Source organism: Trichechus manatus, unplaced genomic scaffold (assembly GCF_000243295.1).
Source record: "Trichechus manatus latirostris isolate Lorelei unplaced genomic scaffold, TriManLat1.0 scaffold00165, whole genome shotgun sequence".
Taxonomy (NCBI): Eukaryota; Metazoa; Chordata; class Mammalia; order Sirenia; family Trichechidae; genus Trichechus; species Trichechus manatus.
The window spans coordinates 3408310-3424807 of NW_004444101.1; the positions used below are offsets into that span (position 1 = coordinate 3408310).

Below are 16498 nucleotides of genomic sequence, written 5' to 3' on the forward strand. Positions count from 1 at the left end.
CCTGGCCACCTGAGCGGCCAGCCCAGGGCTTGGCCACACACCCCTGTGCGGACCTGGACGCTGCGTCCTTCTCTCTGAGCCCTCTGTCATTCAAAAGTGTATCATCGGGGGGCCCTTGATTTGGTGAGGTCTGAGTAAAGAAACAGGGAAGCAGAGAAAGAAGGACAGGAAAGTAGGAAAAAAGGAAAGAATTCGAGAAGTGGTCCGACTAGAGAGTGATGGAAACCACAGGAGAGCCGCTTTCAGCAGAACGGAGCCGCGCTCGGGGGGTGTCCATTCCTCTCTAGCTGGACCACCTTCCTGCTCACAGGGACCTACAGTACCAAGGCCACTGTCCTAGGTTCTAGAAAAGCCGGGAGAATGCAAGAGCACAGTCGGGAGCCGCCCAAACGTCAAGTCGACTCTGACTCATGGCAACCCCCTGCGTGTCAGAGTAGAACTGCGCTCCTTAGGGTTTTCAGTGGCTGATTTTTCAGAAGCAGATCACCAGGCCTTTCTTCCAAGGTGCCTCTGGGTGGACTCGAACCTCCAACCTTTCACTTAGCAGCTGAGCATGTTAACCATTTGCACCAGTGAGTACCTATGTAGTAATAGTATAGTGTGGAGATGATATATAATGACTTCAGGATAATGACTACCTCTGGGAAGGGAGAAAGGGCATGGCTTCATCCATAATTGTCACACTTCATTTCTTCACAGAAACAAAGACACACGAAGCTAGAGTAATATTAATATTTGTTATATCTTCATGGTAGGCAATGGCAGTGTTTTATGTCTTTTCTGATGCTGTTGTTGTTAGGTGCTGTCAGGTCGGTTCTGACTCATGGCGACCCCATGTACAACAGAACGAAACACTGCCCGGTCCTGCGCCATCCTCACAATCATTGTTATGCCTGAGCCCATTGTTGCAGCCACTGTGCCAATCCATCTCCTTGAGGGTCTTCCTCTTTTTCACTGACCCTCTACTTTACCAAGCATGATGTCCTTCTCCAGGGACTGATCCCTCCTGATAACATGTCCAAAGTATGTGAAACAAAGTCTCCCCATCCTTGTTTCTAAGGAGCATTCTGACTGTACTTCTTCCAAGACAGATTTGTTAGTTCTTTTGGCATGTCCGTGGTATATTCAATATTCTTCGCCAGCACCACAGTTCAAAGGCATCCATTCTTCTTCAGTCTTCCTTATTCATTGTCCAGCTTTTCCATGCATGTGAGACAACTGGAAACACCACACCTTGGGTCAGGTGCTCCTTAGTCCTTAAAGTGACATCTTTGGTTTTTAACACTTTAAGGAGGTCTTTTCCAGCACATCTGCCCAATGCAATGCGTCTTTTGATTTCTTGACTGCTGCTTCCATGGGCATTGATTGTGGATCCAAATAAAATTAAATCCTTAACAACTTCAATCGTTTCTCTGTTTATCATGATGCTGCTTGTTGGTCCAGTTGTGAGGATTTTTTTCTTTATGTCTTTTATGAAAGAAGAAACCCCTGTGGCGTAGTGGTTAAGAGCTCGGCTGCTAACCAAAAGGTCGACAGTTTGAATACAGCAGGTGCTCCTTGAAATTTCTATGGGGTGGTTCTACTCTGTTCTATAGGGTCACTATGAGTTGGAATCAACTCAACGGCAATGGGTTTGGTTTGGTTTTTTTAAGACACAAATATTTTATAATTAAAATTTAAAGTTTTTTAAATTTTTATTTCTGTAAAGAACCATATGTATATGTTTACAGAAGTTAAGGGGGAAGTTGAAGAAAATGAATTAATACAAAACAAATAGTATTTTGACTTTCTCCTTTTACAACATAGATTTTCCAACAAAAGTGATACTCTTGCGTGAATTATCTAAAATCTCAATTCAAGACGGCAAACAGAGAAAAGGTATGAATGGTGCTGTTTCCCTGAAATAAGAATTTCTAAAGACTAAGGGTATTTAGAGGAGCCCTGGTGGCACAGTGGTTAAGCGCTCGGCTGCTAACCGAAAGGTTGGCGGTTTGAACCCACCAGCCGCTCCGTAGGAAAAAGATGTGGCAGTCTGCTTCCATAAAGATTACAGCCTTGGAAACCCTATGGGATAGTTCTACTCTGTTCTATAGAGGCACTGAGAGCTGGAATTGACTTGACGGCAATGGATTTGGTTTTGGTTTAAGCGTATTTTTAAAAAACAAACAAAAACTCACCGCTGTCCAGTTAATTTAGACTCATATGTCAGAGCAGAACGGTTCCATAAGGTTTTCTTCGCTGTGACCTTTCAGGAGCAGATCTCCAGGCCTTTCTTCCACAGCACTGCTACATGAGTTTGAACTGTCAACCTTTAGGTTAGCAGTCAAGCACAAACAAATCGCACCACCGGAAGAACCATAACCAGAAGAAAGGCAGTGCTGAGCGGCCACCATGTACGAGAAGGTCAAGGTCAGCCAAGGAAGGAGAGGAGGCCGGGGAGGGGCCAGGATCTGTGCATGTTTTCCAGCCACCGCACGAGCTTTGGGTTCTAAAGAACACGCTTCCAGAGCAAGCGCGGGGGTAACTCCTGCAAATTACATACATCGGCTGGTTTTCACACAGCCCAGCGGCAAAGGAGTGCTCAAGATTATACTCAGTTGTTAGAAAATGTGCAAAAGCCAGCTGGGAGTGACATACAACAAGTCTAAGAACGTTTCTACTCCAATATCATAAAAATGCAGCTTTGAAGAAAATTTCACATTGATTTTCAAATTATTATACAGCCTGAGATTAATACTTCTTTGTGGAGTGTGTTTTACCGTGGGCTGGAATGACCAACCTCCCTGACACACACTCGACCCCTTCACCTTAAGCTGCCCCTAAGGTGCGTCCTACATGTGCGGCCTCAACATCAAGGTCGTGGGTGCTGCTGTGCACGTGTGTCCCCTTACCCCGTGGGGGGCTTGTGGGCACTGGGTTAGGATCGTTCTCAAACAGTTTGACAACCAATGTTGCAAAAATGTGCAGTGAGTGCTAGGAGGGGCCACGATGTCCCTCTGCTCTGGCCAGCAGCACCTGTTAAACCAGTGCTGTCGTCGACTCCGACTCACAGCAACCCTACAGGACAGAGCAGAACTGCCCCATAGGGTTTCTAAGGAGCGGCTGGTGGATTCGAACTCCTGACCTTTTGGTTAGCAACCGAGCTCTTAACCACTGCGCCACCAGGGCTCCGGGAACCTGTTAGGAGGAAGTTAAGTGGCTTGTCTCACCTACATGGGGTGTAGACAAATCTCCACCCAGCATTCCTCCTGAGTTGGGCGGTTCTCCCCAAGAAGGAGAACGGGTGTGAAATGTCCTAGGACCCTGAGCCACCACTGTGACGGTGACACCCCACGCCAGCATCAGGACCAGCCAGGGGGCGTGAGGAGACGACGTGGGTTCAGGAACTACCGAAAATCAGACACACACATCTGATCTTCACGAGGACCCTGCAGAGAAGGCATTACTATCCTCATCTAATAAACGAGGAAACAAAGCCCAGAGACATTAAGTAACTTGCCTAATGTCACACAGTCGAACACAGTGGAGCCAGGACCCCAGACGTGCCCTGAAGTCCACATATGGCCACGAAGCCCAGGGCCACTTCAGGTCCTACAGGCAGGCCATACTTCCCGAGTAGAAACCTACTGTGAAACCCGCCTCCTTCTTGCTCACCTGGAGGCCACCCACGTTTTCCGTCACTCACAGAGACCAGCCTCCGGGGCAATCTGAGGATCTGCTGTCTAGGCTCAGCCCTGGGCACGCCAGAAGACACCTTCAGATGCTCACGCTGCACGAGGATTCAGTGTTTCAACAAAAATAACACGGTCAAACGAGCTCTGGAGAACGTGAAGATCCAGACTGTCTACATGGGCCACAATACAACAGTGATTACATCCTTCATATTCTGTTGTAAAGCTCCACCCCCTCCTCTCTGCCCAGCATCCTGGGCAGGTAGGCACCGAGGCTGAAGAGGAGGTGTGTGAAGCCAGCCCATATAAAGGAGCCACTGTGGGCCTCCCTGCAGGAGGCCGGAGCGCCTGCCCGGGACCTGGGCACCTTCTAGGAGCGTGGCAGGGAGACAAGCCAAGCTCTGTGCCCAGGGAAGTGCCCAGCGCCGTCCTGGGCTGACCAGGGAGTCACTACACGCAGAAAGAAACCACTGCTCTGAAAAGCCCAGCCTAGCTGCCCACTTGCTTCGGGATTAAGGGAGACGAGTGAAGGCGAGCAATTGGAGGGCCCAGGGAGACCCAGGGGGCCCAGGAAGGGGCATGCTGGGCTGGCCCACCTCCCCGGCCCCAGCCAGTGCTGCCCTCGGGACACAAGGTGGCTGGCAGGGAGCGCGGAGCGGGCAGTGGAGGGGCGGCCGTCAAAGGCCACAGAGACCAGGCCTCACGACGTGACAGCGGCAGGTGTCCGGCAGGCCGCCCTCAGAGCTGAGGGAGTGGCGTGGGGTGGTGAGAGCAGTGCCTCGTGGAGGGTCGTGTTTTAACTCTCGTACAGCCACGTGGCCTGTGAAGGGCACCCACGCGTCAAGCAGAGTCCCTGGGGGAAACGGTGCAGGAATGGGTGTTTTACAGAAAAAAGCCGAGAAGAGCAAGTCTGCGCGGTCACACAGATCTGGGAAAGACTGCTTCAGGGACGAGAGTGAGAGAGAACGTACGCGGAGTACCACGCGTTCAGAAATAGCACACGCAGGATGGGAGATTCAGTCACGGGTGACGCTTTTTAAATTAAAGACGAGCAACCCCGGTGGCTCATTTTACCATGAAGAGTGAGTGCGGGGCCAGGGAGGACAAGGTGGCATCTGCCTGGCCATGTGGCTGGCCGCAGCCTGGCCACCCCAGCACAGCCTTCTGACCCGGCCCGGCCCCGCTGCAAGCCGGGAACTCTGCGTGCCCCCGGCCCCCGGAGAGCTCAGCAGCTGGAACCTCGAGAAAGAACGCGTCCTTTGAGGCTCACGACAGAGTGGCTGCATTTCTCTGCCACTCACGGCATCGAGCCAATGCCCAATTCATTTCTAGAAAAGGTGGCCTACAGACCCCAGGAATGGAGCGCCCAAATTCAGCAAGTCTGAGAACCCACAGCCCCCCTTTCTGTTCACATCCCCCAGTAAAGTGGAGCCCCAGTCCCCACCGCTGGGGCGCAGGGCAGTTCGGACAGGCCGCGGGCGACTTACCTGTGCTGGGCATGTGGTTCACGCGGGCAGGGCTGAGCAGCTCCACTGGCTGGTCCCGGCCAGAAAGTCCATCTGCAGAACAGAAGAGGCACTGGCTTCAGAGTCCGCTCACATGGCAGAGAACACTTCACCCTGAGGGCCTGCAAGGAGGAACCCAGCAGACCACGGGCGTATACGTGCCCTTCCTGTTGGCACGCTGGCTCCAGCACGGATCCCTTCTCTTTGCAGAATCGGGAAATAAAAGACCTTTTGCGGAATGACCGCACGGTCCCCAGTGGAGATCGGCAAGACCCTGACTTCTGGCCCAGGAGCACCTGGCCGAGCTGTTTCCCGTTGCTTCTGGTCTGTGGCCACCACGCTATACCTGCTTGTATTTGTCAGGACAACTATGACATCAGCTTTTCGGCAGGGACCACAGCAGTGACACTGAAAAGAGAAGGCTGCCCACCTTCCTCACAGGTAGCAACAAACGGCCTGGCTGCCAGCACACACGGGCCGGGACGCGCAGCGTGACAGCCATGCGGGGGCTCACGGGACAGGAAAGGAAACGGGCCGGCACCAGGACTACCAAGACACACAAACCAGCTTTAGAAAAATTCTGCCGGGGCCTACGATTTAAGGACTCATTTCATTTAAACCGCCTTCTGGATTGTATTCAGGGAGCATCTCTCTCTATCCAGACCAGCTCCAAAGATGGGCCCAGGACCCAGCCACTCCGTAAACCAGGAGGCACCGGGCGTGGACAGATGGAGAGGAAGGAACTGGTAAAACTTCCAGGAATCACACTGTTCTCCTGCAATTAGCCTCGGCCGAGTGAGGCGGAATGGCTCGCGATGGCACGGCTGTCACTGCTGACTTCCGACACCACGGTCACTTCGATGCTAACGTAGGGAAGACAGCAGTGGTGTCCAGGGCAGACGGCGAGATCTTGGGTCACAGCCGGACAAAAACACACAGCGTCACCTTTTCCCAAAATGGGTCCTATCTCGAGTAGCCTTCACAGTCGGTGTGAACGGCCAGCATGTTTGTAGGCAGGGACAACACAAGCGCGCTGAGGGCACTTCACAGCTCTGGGGACAGGACGCTCCCTGAGGAGTGACCCGGAGCTCGTGCCGGCCCACGAGGTGGCACCGTCCCACACAGGGGCACCATCCTGCGAGGTGAGCACCCGCTGGGAGCAGGAGGGGTGCCCTGCGCCTTGCCGGGAAGCAGGCCTGGGGTCGGCTAGGCCTCCCCTCCCACCAGCCAGCACCCTTCCCTGACTCTGGCCACTTCGAGGTAACAAAATAGATGGAGGGTAACCTGTCAGGCATATTTGGGGTTAAGATACTCCGGGCTGAGTCGGTGAAAGGGGTAGCAGGTCCTATGTGTCCTTCACAAGCCACCTTCAGGCCCACGGAAACAACCCCGACTATTTACACCAAAGACATGTCTCTAGGACCGTGACCACCCACGAAAGGCGGGACGCTCAGCTGTGAACATACACACCGTGTATCCTGTGCGACCTCCACCGCGGCTCACAGAGACCTTGAGACGGGGCAGGACCAGGCAGCGCCGCATTCTGCTGAGCACGGGCGCCAGGAGTGGGAGTCTGCTCGCGGCAATTAACAACGTGCATCTCAGGGGCCGAGCAAGCGCCTGGCAGTGCTAGCAGGAATGAGGGCGTTCCTTCCCTTCGCCCCACCGGCACCCTTCTAGTCTGCGTAGACTCAAACCCAGTAGCAGGGGAACTTGCTAGAAACGCATGTGCAGTGACTGGGACCCCCACCCCCCGGGAATACCTGAGCGTCAGGGTGGGTGTTTGCTGTCATTCTGCCTGCTCAGATCCACTGACCGCTCCCTGGTCTGTCTGTGACCAGAGGACGTTCTGGAAGGGAGAGGCAGGGCCGCCCTGGACACAGGCAGGGCCGTCTGCAATGAAGAACCTGAATCACTGCGCCAAGCTGAGAAAAGGGTACCCGGCGCCTCCCCTGCCATTTCAACTCCAGAACCACACGTGGTCTGGGAGAACTAGGTGCTCTAGGAGGGTGTAGCGGGCCGCACAAGGGTGCTGGGGACACTGAATTGCAGGGACACCTGAGGGCTGACGGCGAACAGGAGAAGCTCTGGTACTTCAAAAGCTAACTTAACAAGAAAGTCAGAAGTTCCTGGGGTGGACACGTGTTTGCTGGTGTGTGTGTGCGCGTGCACGCGCATGCATGCATGGACACACATTTGGTTACTAAAATAAATGCAGAGAAAAGTCAAAACAAAGGGTAGCATAGACAATGGGGACAAAAATTTACCAAGTCCCCTTACCTGATGACGCTCCCTTGCCTTCCACTTGCCTGAAGAGGGGAAAGGGACAAAGTCCCTCCTGCTGGGTGCTGGCCAGGAAGAGGCCTCTCCCCCATGCCCCCTCAGCACACAGGGGGCTGGCCAGGAAGAGGCCTCTCCCCCATGCCCCCTCAGCACACAGGGGGCTGGCCACAGAAGACGCCTCTCCCCCATGCCCCCTCAGCACACAGGGGGCTGGCCACAGAAGACACCTCTCCTCATGCCCCTAAGCATGCTGGGGGCTGGCCGCAGAAGGCGCCTCTCCCCATGCCCCTGAGCAGGTATCTGAGAAAGCACTGCCCACAAGGATGTGTCCCCCTGAACACTAACGTTCCCCATGAGAGGGCACAGCGGGGTGCACGTTCTGGACAAACCTCCCCCTCGCACACCTTGTGCATCTGTGTGGGACTCGGGCGATGGCGCCTCCCCACTGGGGCCACAGGCCAACGTGAAGCCAGCATTTCCCTGCCCTCACCTGCAGGACCTGTGGTAGGATCTTACTAGAAATCCAATCCCCTTGTTCCATTAAATCATGAAAGCGGGCTCTGCGTACTGAAGAGTCATCGTCAGAGGTAAAAAGACTCAGTCAGCAGATACTCTGATTACCCAGGGTCGTCCCCAACTCTGGGCTGAACACCCCAGAGGCACCTCAAGCTGGGGGCCCCCAGGCAGGACTTGTGCCCCCACCCACCCTGGCTCCATATCGCCTCCTCCAGGTAGTACTTGGCGCCGGGCTGCTCGATAGACTCAAGTCAGCCACACACGCTCGTCCCTGTGAGAAATGTGAGACATGGGCTAATAGCCTCGAGTGCCCCAAGCCATGGGAATTTTCTTTCCCTCACTGTGTAAGCTATTGACAAACATCCAAGTTGTATAATAAAGCTTGTAAGATAAGGGGGTGGGGGGCTGATGAAGTGGGAATGGTGGAAAGGTTGGGGGTGGCTGCAGGTGGGCGGTGGGCACCTGAGGGTTCACCACACACTAGTCTCTCTGCTTTTGTATTTATTTGAACTTTATCATAATAAAAGTTTTTCAAGAGATTTCAAGAGTAATGACGAGCCTTCATTTCCAATCAAGATAATCTTCCCTGAATTAATACCTGGTAGATAAATCCGTCCACCTGATTCTTTCATTAATAGTCCTTCATAATCACCAGTTCATCATCAGCCCCGAGTTCAAGCGCCCAGACACTCCTGGCCAACAAGCACTTCAACACACACGCACTGAGCTGCTGGGATGCAAACACCTGCAAGGTGGACAAGGTGGCATCGAGGCACCAGCAGGTGTGTGTGTGCACCCTCGCCGCCCAGGCGCACGCCCTGCCCGCACGCGGGGCCTGCGCCCTCGCCGCCCAGGCACATGCCCTGCAGGGTCTACACCCTCGCCACCCAGGCGCACGCCCTGCCCACATGTGGGGTCTGCACCCTCGCCGCCCAGGAGCACGCTCTGCCCACACGTGGGGTCTGTGCGGGGGAGGACGGCGTCTCCATCCTAATGGGAGGTGCCCTGTTTTTGCCACGTGCCCCACAAGGCTTAATTTGTAAAACCTATGACCTAACGAGAGGTCCTAGGTGATGCAAAAGGTTAGAACACTCCGCTAACCTAAAGGTTGGCAGTTCGAGTCCACCCAGAGGTGCCTTGGAAGAAAAGCCTGGCAATCTACTTCCCCCAAAATCAGCCATTGAAAACCCTCTGGAGCCCAGTCCTACTCTGACATACGTGGGGTCGCCATGAGTCAGAATGGACTCGACGATAGCCAGGTTATTTTTATGACCTAATCAGGTCAAACAGGACAAAATGTTCAAGCAGCCTCAGCCCCAGGTACTCAGACACCAAGCAGAAAGACTGAAGTTAAATTAAGGGAAGAACATGGTCCAGATTTAACCACAAAAGAAAGAGTAAGCAGCCCATTACTCAGGAATTTTCTCTGGGAAAATTTAAAAGTAGAAAAATGCTGCCTCACCCACACCTATATGAGATAGGATCCACAAAACCAGACAGCTTCGGTGATGAGGACAAACACAGCGGGAGGCTGTGACCACAGGCCACAGGGAGGAACCTCTGGGGCAGGTGGCACCCGCACACGGACAAGGAGCTGCTGGGGGACAAAGCGGGTCTGGCCCGTCCCCGCAGCCCCGGCCCCGAGTGGAGCCCAGCACAGGGGACTGGGAGCCGGGCTCGGCACAGACTGAATGAACGAGCAAGCAAGTGGGTGACAGAGAGAGCACAGATGACTCAAAGAAACGCCTTTGCCAGTGCTGTGTGGAGTCAATGCGGCTGTGTTCTGGAGGCTGGACAAAGCGTGCGTCTGTTCCCTGACGGCCAGAGGCAAACACTTCCTGGAGGGAGTTTCTCGGTCACTCTCAGACTTTGTCCAGGCACTGCTCGGGACACCTGCCTTCTGCCCTGAACAAGACAACCCAAGATGGCAGCTCTAATGAGCAGCTCAGCCCTGCACAACCGCGGGGACACAATTGAGAAAACGTCCCGGCCCGCCTTTGACAACAGCCCTTGTCCCTGTCCTGAGGATGCCTATCTGCTGTGGAGGGGACGGAGCAGAGTGAGTCATCACAAAGCTGCTTTGTGGGAGCGAGGTGTAAGAGGGGACCTCAGATGTGGACTGCACGGATTTCTCAGAGCCGGAGCGGGAGATGAAATAGGACAGGAGTTAGCGCAGCCCTTTGAAAGAACACAAAACAAACCCTTCTGTGCCTGGATGACTCATTTAAAATCGATTTCTACACAGGTCCGTTTGACTGAATTTAGGGGCCTCAGAAAGCAACGGAGCCGTGGTGAAGGCTGGAAAGGCGTGCTGACACGGATGTGCTGGTGGTAACCACACCTGCCTCCCACAGCTGTAACCAGCTGGCCCTTGTGCGAAAGCCGGAGGTCCAGCTGCTCAGGCCATACCTGCACTTCTACTTTTCCGCAGGCGTTCTTCGACTTTCTCAGCTGAAACCACCAAACGCCATGCAGTCTGACCAACCAAAGTCCTGGCGAGAGCAGCCCTCGCCTGGGCAGGACCGGACCTGCGGAGGAGGCCGTGTCCCGGAGGCCCCATGGCCCTGTGGGAGTTAGGGATCAGACAAGCCTGGTCCTACGCGCGCGTCACCTAAGTGGTGCGTGTTACTTGGAATCCCAGGCTGTGTCATCCTCTGTCCAGTGGAGCCCCAGGGCTGACCAAAGGAGGAAAGAAAGCAAATCCCTAGAAAGTGGGGCAGAATCCCTGCTGAGCGAGACTCCATTTGATCCTCCCACTTCACCTGTACCCCGTGACAGTGGCCACGGCCACATCCACGACCAGGGACAGATTACCCAATAAAAAAGATACTCACAGGCTTACTCGAGCTTACTCCCTCACCCATAGGGCACAATTTCACTTGTTTTGATGTGATGAAAAACAGGTGAAATTGTACCCTACAGATAAGTAAGTAAGCACAAGTAAGCCCATGTGTACCTTGCTTACTGGTTTAATCTGCCCCTGCCCAGGACGTGTATCCCCAGCCCCTGCCAAGACAGCTGGTCAGGGCCAAAACCTCTCCCAAATGTGTGAGTCAGCCGCTAAAACCACTGTATGGACAAGCCATCCTCCAACCCACTTTCCACGTTGCTGGGTATTAAAAATTAGCTAAAAGTTATCTGTGGTTAAGTAACAGGAAGCCGGAAAAAAAGCACATATTAAACAGCTCATGAGAAATGAGTCACTAAATCATAACAAAAAACACAATGGCCTTTTGGAAAAAGACTGCAGAGGCATGTGAGCTGCGCGGCTGGAGGGCATTAAGGCGGTGCCACTTAAGGGCCCAGAGGAGGATGGAAACCAGCTCCAGGCTCAATCCACCTATTATGGACTGAATTGTGTCCCACCGAATTGTAAATCCTAACCTCTATGCCTTTGGCTATAATCCCACTTGGGAATGAGTTTTCTGTTATGTTAATGAGGCAGGATTAATTAGCGTAGGGTGTGCCTTGAGTTAATCTCTTACAAGAGATAAAACGAGCAGATTAGGCAAGCAGAGATGGAGCGAAAAGAGATGTCAAACCATATGAAGATTACCCTGGAGCAGAAGCTCAGAAGACATAAGGACCTTCCACCAGAGCCAAAAGAGACAGAAAGCCTTCCCACAGAGCCAGCACCCTCATTCAGACTTCTAGCCTCCTGAACTGTGAGAAAATAAACTTCTGTTTGTTAAAGCCACCCATATGTGGTATTTCTGTTATAGCACCACTAGACAACTGAGACAGAATTTGGTACCGGAAGAATGGGGTACTGCTCTAACAGATACCTAAAATGTGGAAGCAGTTTTGGGTAATGGGTAGATGCTGGAAGAGTTTTAAGGTACTTAATAGTAAAAGCCTAGATTGCCTTGAAGAGACTGTTGGTAGAATTATGGATGTCAGCAGCGATTCTGGTGAGGGCTCAGAGGGAAGTGAGGAGAGCTGTAGGGAAAGTCTCTATCGTCTTAGAGAATACATATGGCGCTAGCAATGAAATGTTGCTAGACATGTGGACGTTAAATGTGCCTCTGGTGACGCTTTAAAAGACAATGATGAGCATGTGATTGAACAATGGAGAAGGGTGGTGCTTTTTATGCAGTGATGAAGAACTTGTCTGAATTACGTTTAACATTTGGTGGAAGGTAGAACTTGTAAGTGATGAACTTGGATATTTGGCTGAGGAGATTTCTAAGCAAGATCTTAAAGGGGCCATGTGGTTTCTCCCTGCTGCTTATAGTAAAATGCAAGAGGAAGAGGTAGACTTCAAAATGAACTATGCAAAATGAAGACAAAACTTAAAGATTTAAAAAGTTCTGCTCTAGGACACGTGTCCTAGAATGTTCACCAAGGATGTGGCTACACAATCTTTTGTTAAAGATATTAAGCCTGTGACTGATAGATCTAACCAACTACCACAGCAGAAAACCCACCAGCTTAGACTGAAGGGAAAAGAGAACAAAAGGAAAGAATGCTGTCTGCCTCTTGGAATTCTACAGACAGGAAATAGGCAAAGGAGCTACATCTGTTGTCCTCCAAGAAAAGGATCATCCCTGGAGTAGCCTGGAGATTAGCAGAACTGTTGGAAGGAGCACAGGAAGCAGGGCCTTTTTGGTTTCAAAGGGTGGGGCCACAGTCTCCTGAAGCTTAAAGGGTGGGGTCACAGCCTCCTAGGTTTCAAAGAGTCTGATCTTCACCAACTCAGTTCCAGAGTGCGGGGCTGCCATACCCAAAAGGTAGAAGGATGGGGCCTACCAGGGCTGAGGGAGTGGGGTCTCCACTCAAATGCTCTAGGAGAATGGGGCCACCCAAAACTGAGGGAGCAGACTTCTTATCCCAGTGGACCTCGAAGGCATAGCTGAAGCCCAGACCCAAGGGGCCTCTACCCAGAATCCAGAAGGCATGGCCAACACCCAGAGTCTGCAGGGTGGGATCCTTACCCAGGTGGTCCCAAAGAACAAAGGATTATTTTTAAGTCTTGAGAGCTAATGTAACTTGTTCTGCTGGGTTTTGGACTTGCTTGGTACTTCTTATCCCTTCTTGCCCTCCAATTTCTCCCATTTTTAATGGAAATGTTTATTTTGTGCCTGTTCCATCTCGTACTTTGGAAATAGATACCCTGTAGTCTAGATTTCACAGGTTCACAGACGAACAGGAATTTTGTCCCAGGATGGAATATGCCTCAAATCTCACCTATATTTGATTTAGATGACTCAGAATATGAGATTCTGGACTTGGAGTTGACCTTTTGTGATGATATGATAGGGTGAATGTGTTTTGTATGTGTCAAGGACATGATTTTGGGGGCCAAAGGGTGGAATGTTATGGATTGAATTGTGTCCCCCCAAAATATGTGTTGTAAATCCTAACCTCTATGCCCATGGTTATAATACCATTTGGAATGAGTTTTCTGTCATGTTAATGAGGCAGGATTAGTGTAGGGTGTGTCTTGAGTTAATCTCTTACAAGAGATAAAAAGAGACGATTAGGCGAGCAGAGATGGGGTAAAAGACATGCCAAGCCACATGAAGATTGCTCAGGGGCAGAAGCTCAGAAGAGACAAGGAAGGACCTTCCTCCAGAGCTGACAGAGACAGAACGAACGCCTTCCTCTAGAGCTGACCCTAAATTTGGACTTCTAGCCTCCTAAACTATGAGAAAATAAATGTGTTTGTTAAAGCCACCCACTTGGGGTGTTTCTTTTCTAACAGCAGTCTATTCTGAGGACATCGCCCCAAGACCAGCATTTCTCAGTCTCTGTAGGGAACCAGAAGTCTTTACCTCCTTACTCAGAAGTGACCATCCATGGTCAGATGTCAAGGACAAGGACAGGGAGGAGGTGGGGCTGACCCAGAACCACTCTGCTAATGCTCCACCCACGTGATGCCCAGATTCAACGCTCACAGGGGCTGCACCCCAGAGCAGCAGCTGCAGCCCAAGGAGCATGCTGGCCTCGGGGTCTCACGCAGCAAATGCCTGCTAAGTTGCTTTAAGGATGATGCTTTCAGATCCCTTGGGTGGAACGGCTTTCTCCCCTCGCACTTTAGGACATGATTTGCTTCAGTTCACTAAAAGTTCTTCATTTTCTAAACGACTGTTCTCACTAGTTGCTGGTAAACTGAACAAAAAAGCCTTGCATTCTAAACCAGAAATAGAAACAGCTAACTCTTATCGGGCGCCTCTTACGGGCCAGGCACTTGGCTGAGCACTTCATTAGCTCATGGAGTCCTCACGAGAGGAATAAAGGGCATAGGTCCTGTTAACGCCCCATTTCAGAGGTGAGGAAAGCAAGCCATGGAGACGCTGAATGACTCGGCCAAGGTCGAGGCCAGCTTCCTACCCAAACCCACCCCTCGGTGCCATGCTGCCTCTGCACACCAGCACACAGTCCACACCACTTCACTCATTCATTCATTCACTCATTCACCAAAGCTCCCTAACCTAGTTACTGAGCGACTGCCGTAGGTCTGGGGATGCAGCAGTGAACACGACAGAGCCCTGCCCCCCAAACTTCCACTAGGGAAGAGGAGACGACACGTAACCAAACAGACTGCATGGAACCACGTGCTGGGAATACAAACTGTGAAGGCAGAACGTGACTGGGAGGCTTCGCTTTAGACAAAGTGACCCAAGACGGCCCTTCTGAGGAGTGGCATCTGGGCAGGAACCTGGATGGCAGTGAGAACCAGCCAGGTAAAGCACCCCAAGAAAGAGCAGCGAGGTGAGGGGGACCAGCAAAGGCTGTGAGGTGGGACCCCTGCTGGGTCCCAGTGGGGCTGTGGCTGAGTAACCAGGAAGCAGGGTGACAGGCCATGGGGCCAGACCATGGGTCCTGGGGCCCCGGCGAGGACCTCCTGCTCTGACCTATGCTTTAAGGGGCTCGTTTAGCTCCATGTAGAGTATTAACCCCAGTCAGAAGGGGCGGAATAGGGAGGCGGAGCAGGGAAGAGAGTGACGAGGTGTTTCAGAGCCCAGGCCTGGGACCAGGACAGCTCCATGGAGCAGGTAAGAAGTGGGCAGAGGTGGGATCGATTTGGAAGGTGAATCCACCAGGACATTCTAGGGGATTATGTGATGTGTGGGGTGCTGTGAGGCACTGCTGCATCCTAGGACAGGTGGGCTGGCGGGTGCTGCTATGCCTGGTGGGGGCCATGGAGGGTGCTGTCATGAACCCATGAACATGAAGAGACCCACAAGCCGTTCTGAAGAGCAAACGGTATCGCACAACTCTCTCGTGTTTTGCTGGTTTAGAAATTCTACACTGACCCCACAGCTCCTCAAAGAACAGTCTTCATTGTTGCCAAGCCCCAGGCTCCCGACACCCACTCATCTTGGGTGGAGCTCCGGCCTTCTGAAATACTTATCAATCTCTCTAGCTGAGCCGCTAAAGGAGAAAAAAAAAGAGCTGAAGATTAGATGGTACACACTCCACACGGCAATGCTATGCCCGGAAAGACTGCGTACAGTGAGCACAAGCAAAGAAAACGGGCCGGGTTTATCTCGTGGGTGGCTTCCCGGTGGCATTCATTCTCCTGACGCCACACAGATCCCTCTCCTCGTCCTGAAACACGTTAGCCCGTGATCGCTCTTCGTTTCAGACTGTCACCCTTGCCCGGGACTTTTCCTGACGCTGAGGAGAGCACCCCCATCACGGCACCTGCAGCGCCCGTGGCCTTTTCAAGCTGGGAAACAGGTGGCAGTGGGCTCCTCCATGCTTTCTAGCGTTACGCACACACGTCTTCTGGTGAGGAAGGTGTCACTTATTTAACAAACATTTATCAGGAGCCGAGTATGCTACAGGCGTCGCACTGGGAGCTGAGAATCCCAAGGTGACGAAGGGACAGTGTCTGCCCTCTGGAGCCACGGAGGAGACGTGTAAGTAATAGCATCGTTTCATCCTCAGCACCCAAGTCCCCATCTCCAGAGGTGGCTTCTGAGGGGCCCTGGACCACCACCCAAAGCCAAGGAGAATGGACGATGAGCAGTGGGCAGTCAGGGCCACCTCCTGGATGGATGTGTCCAGACATGGTGTCACCCGCAGGCTCAGTCCAGCTACAGTCCATCACACTGTCCCACCTGCCACCTGAGGCCTGGGGCCACCAGTGCCTCCTCGTGGACCAGAGCGCAGGCTCAGCCTCAACTGCAGGCCACGTGTGGAAGCGCCCTGAAGTCATGTGATCTCAAGTTCACCCTTGGTGACACCTGATGGCCGCTGTCTCCTTTGAAGGCACAGCTTTCCTGGGACCGTGGGTTCAGGAGGCCCAGCCCTGAGGGACAGACAAGGGGCGTCCTTCCCACGGCTGCACGCCCTGGTCACTGCCCCGGGGCTGGACGGGAGAACCTGTCCCACGGCCTCGCTCCTGTCCAGCCATACTCTAGCACGTTCTTGCCGCCACAGGCCACGGTAAAGGGAAGAGCTCTATCTCACAGACAGAGCTGCCGGGTCTGGGATCGAGATCTGGGATGCAGGAAAGGGCCACCCTCCCCACTGCAGACGAGGGGCTCACCCACCAGGCCCCACCAGGCCCCC

General features: G+C 52.9%; 1 protein-coding gene across 1 annotated transcript in view; it reads right to left on the reverse strand.

Moving 5' to 3' along the window:
• HDAC4 (histone deacetylase 4) overlaps window positions 1-16498 on the reverse strand; it is a 285280-nt gene that overhangs the window by 160745 nt on the left and 108037 nt on the right. The window contains exon 2 of the mRNA XM_023740851.1: window positions 5159-5230. Coding sequence (XP_023596619.1) covers window positions 5159-5230 — 72 coding nt within the window. The remainder of the gene's footprint in view (window positions 1-5158; window positions 5231-16498) is intronic.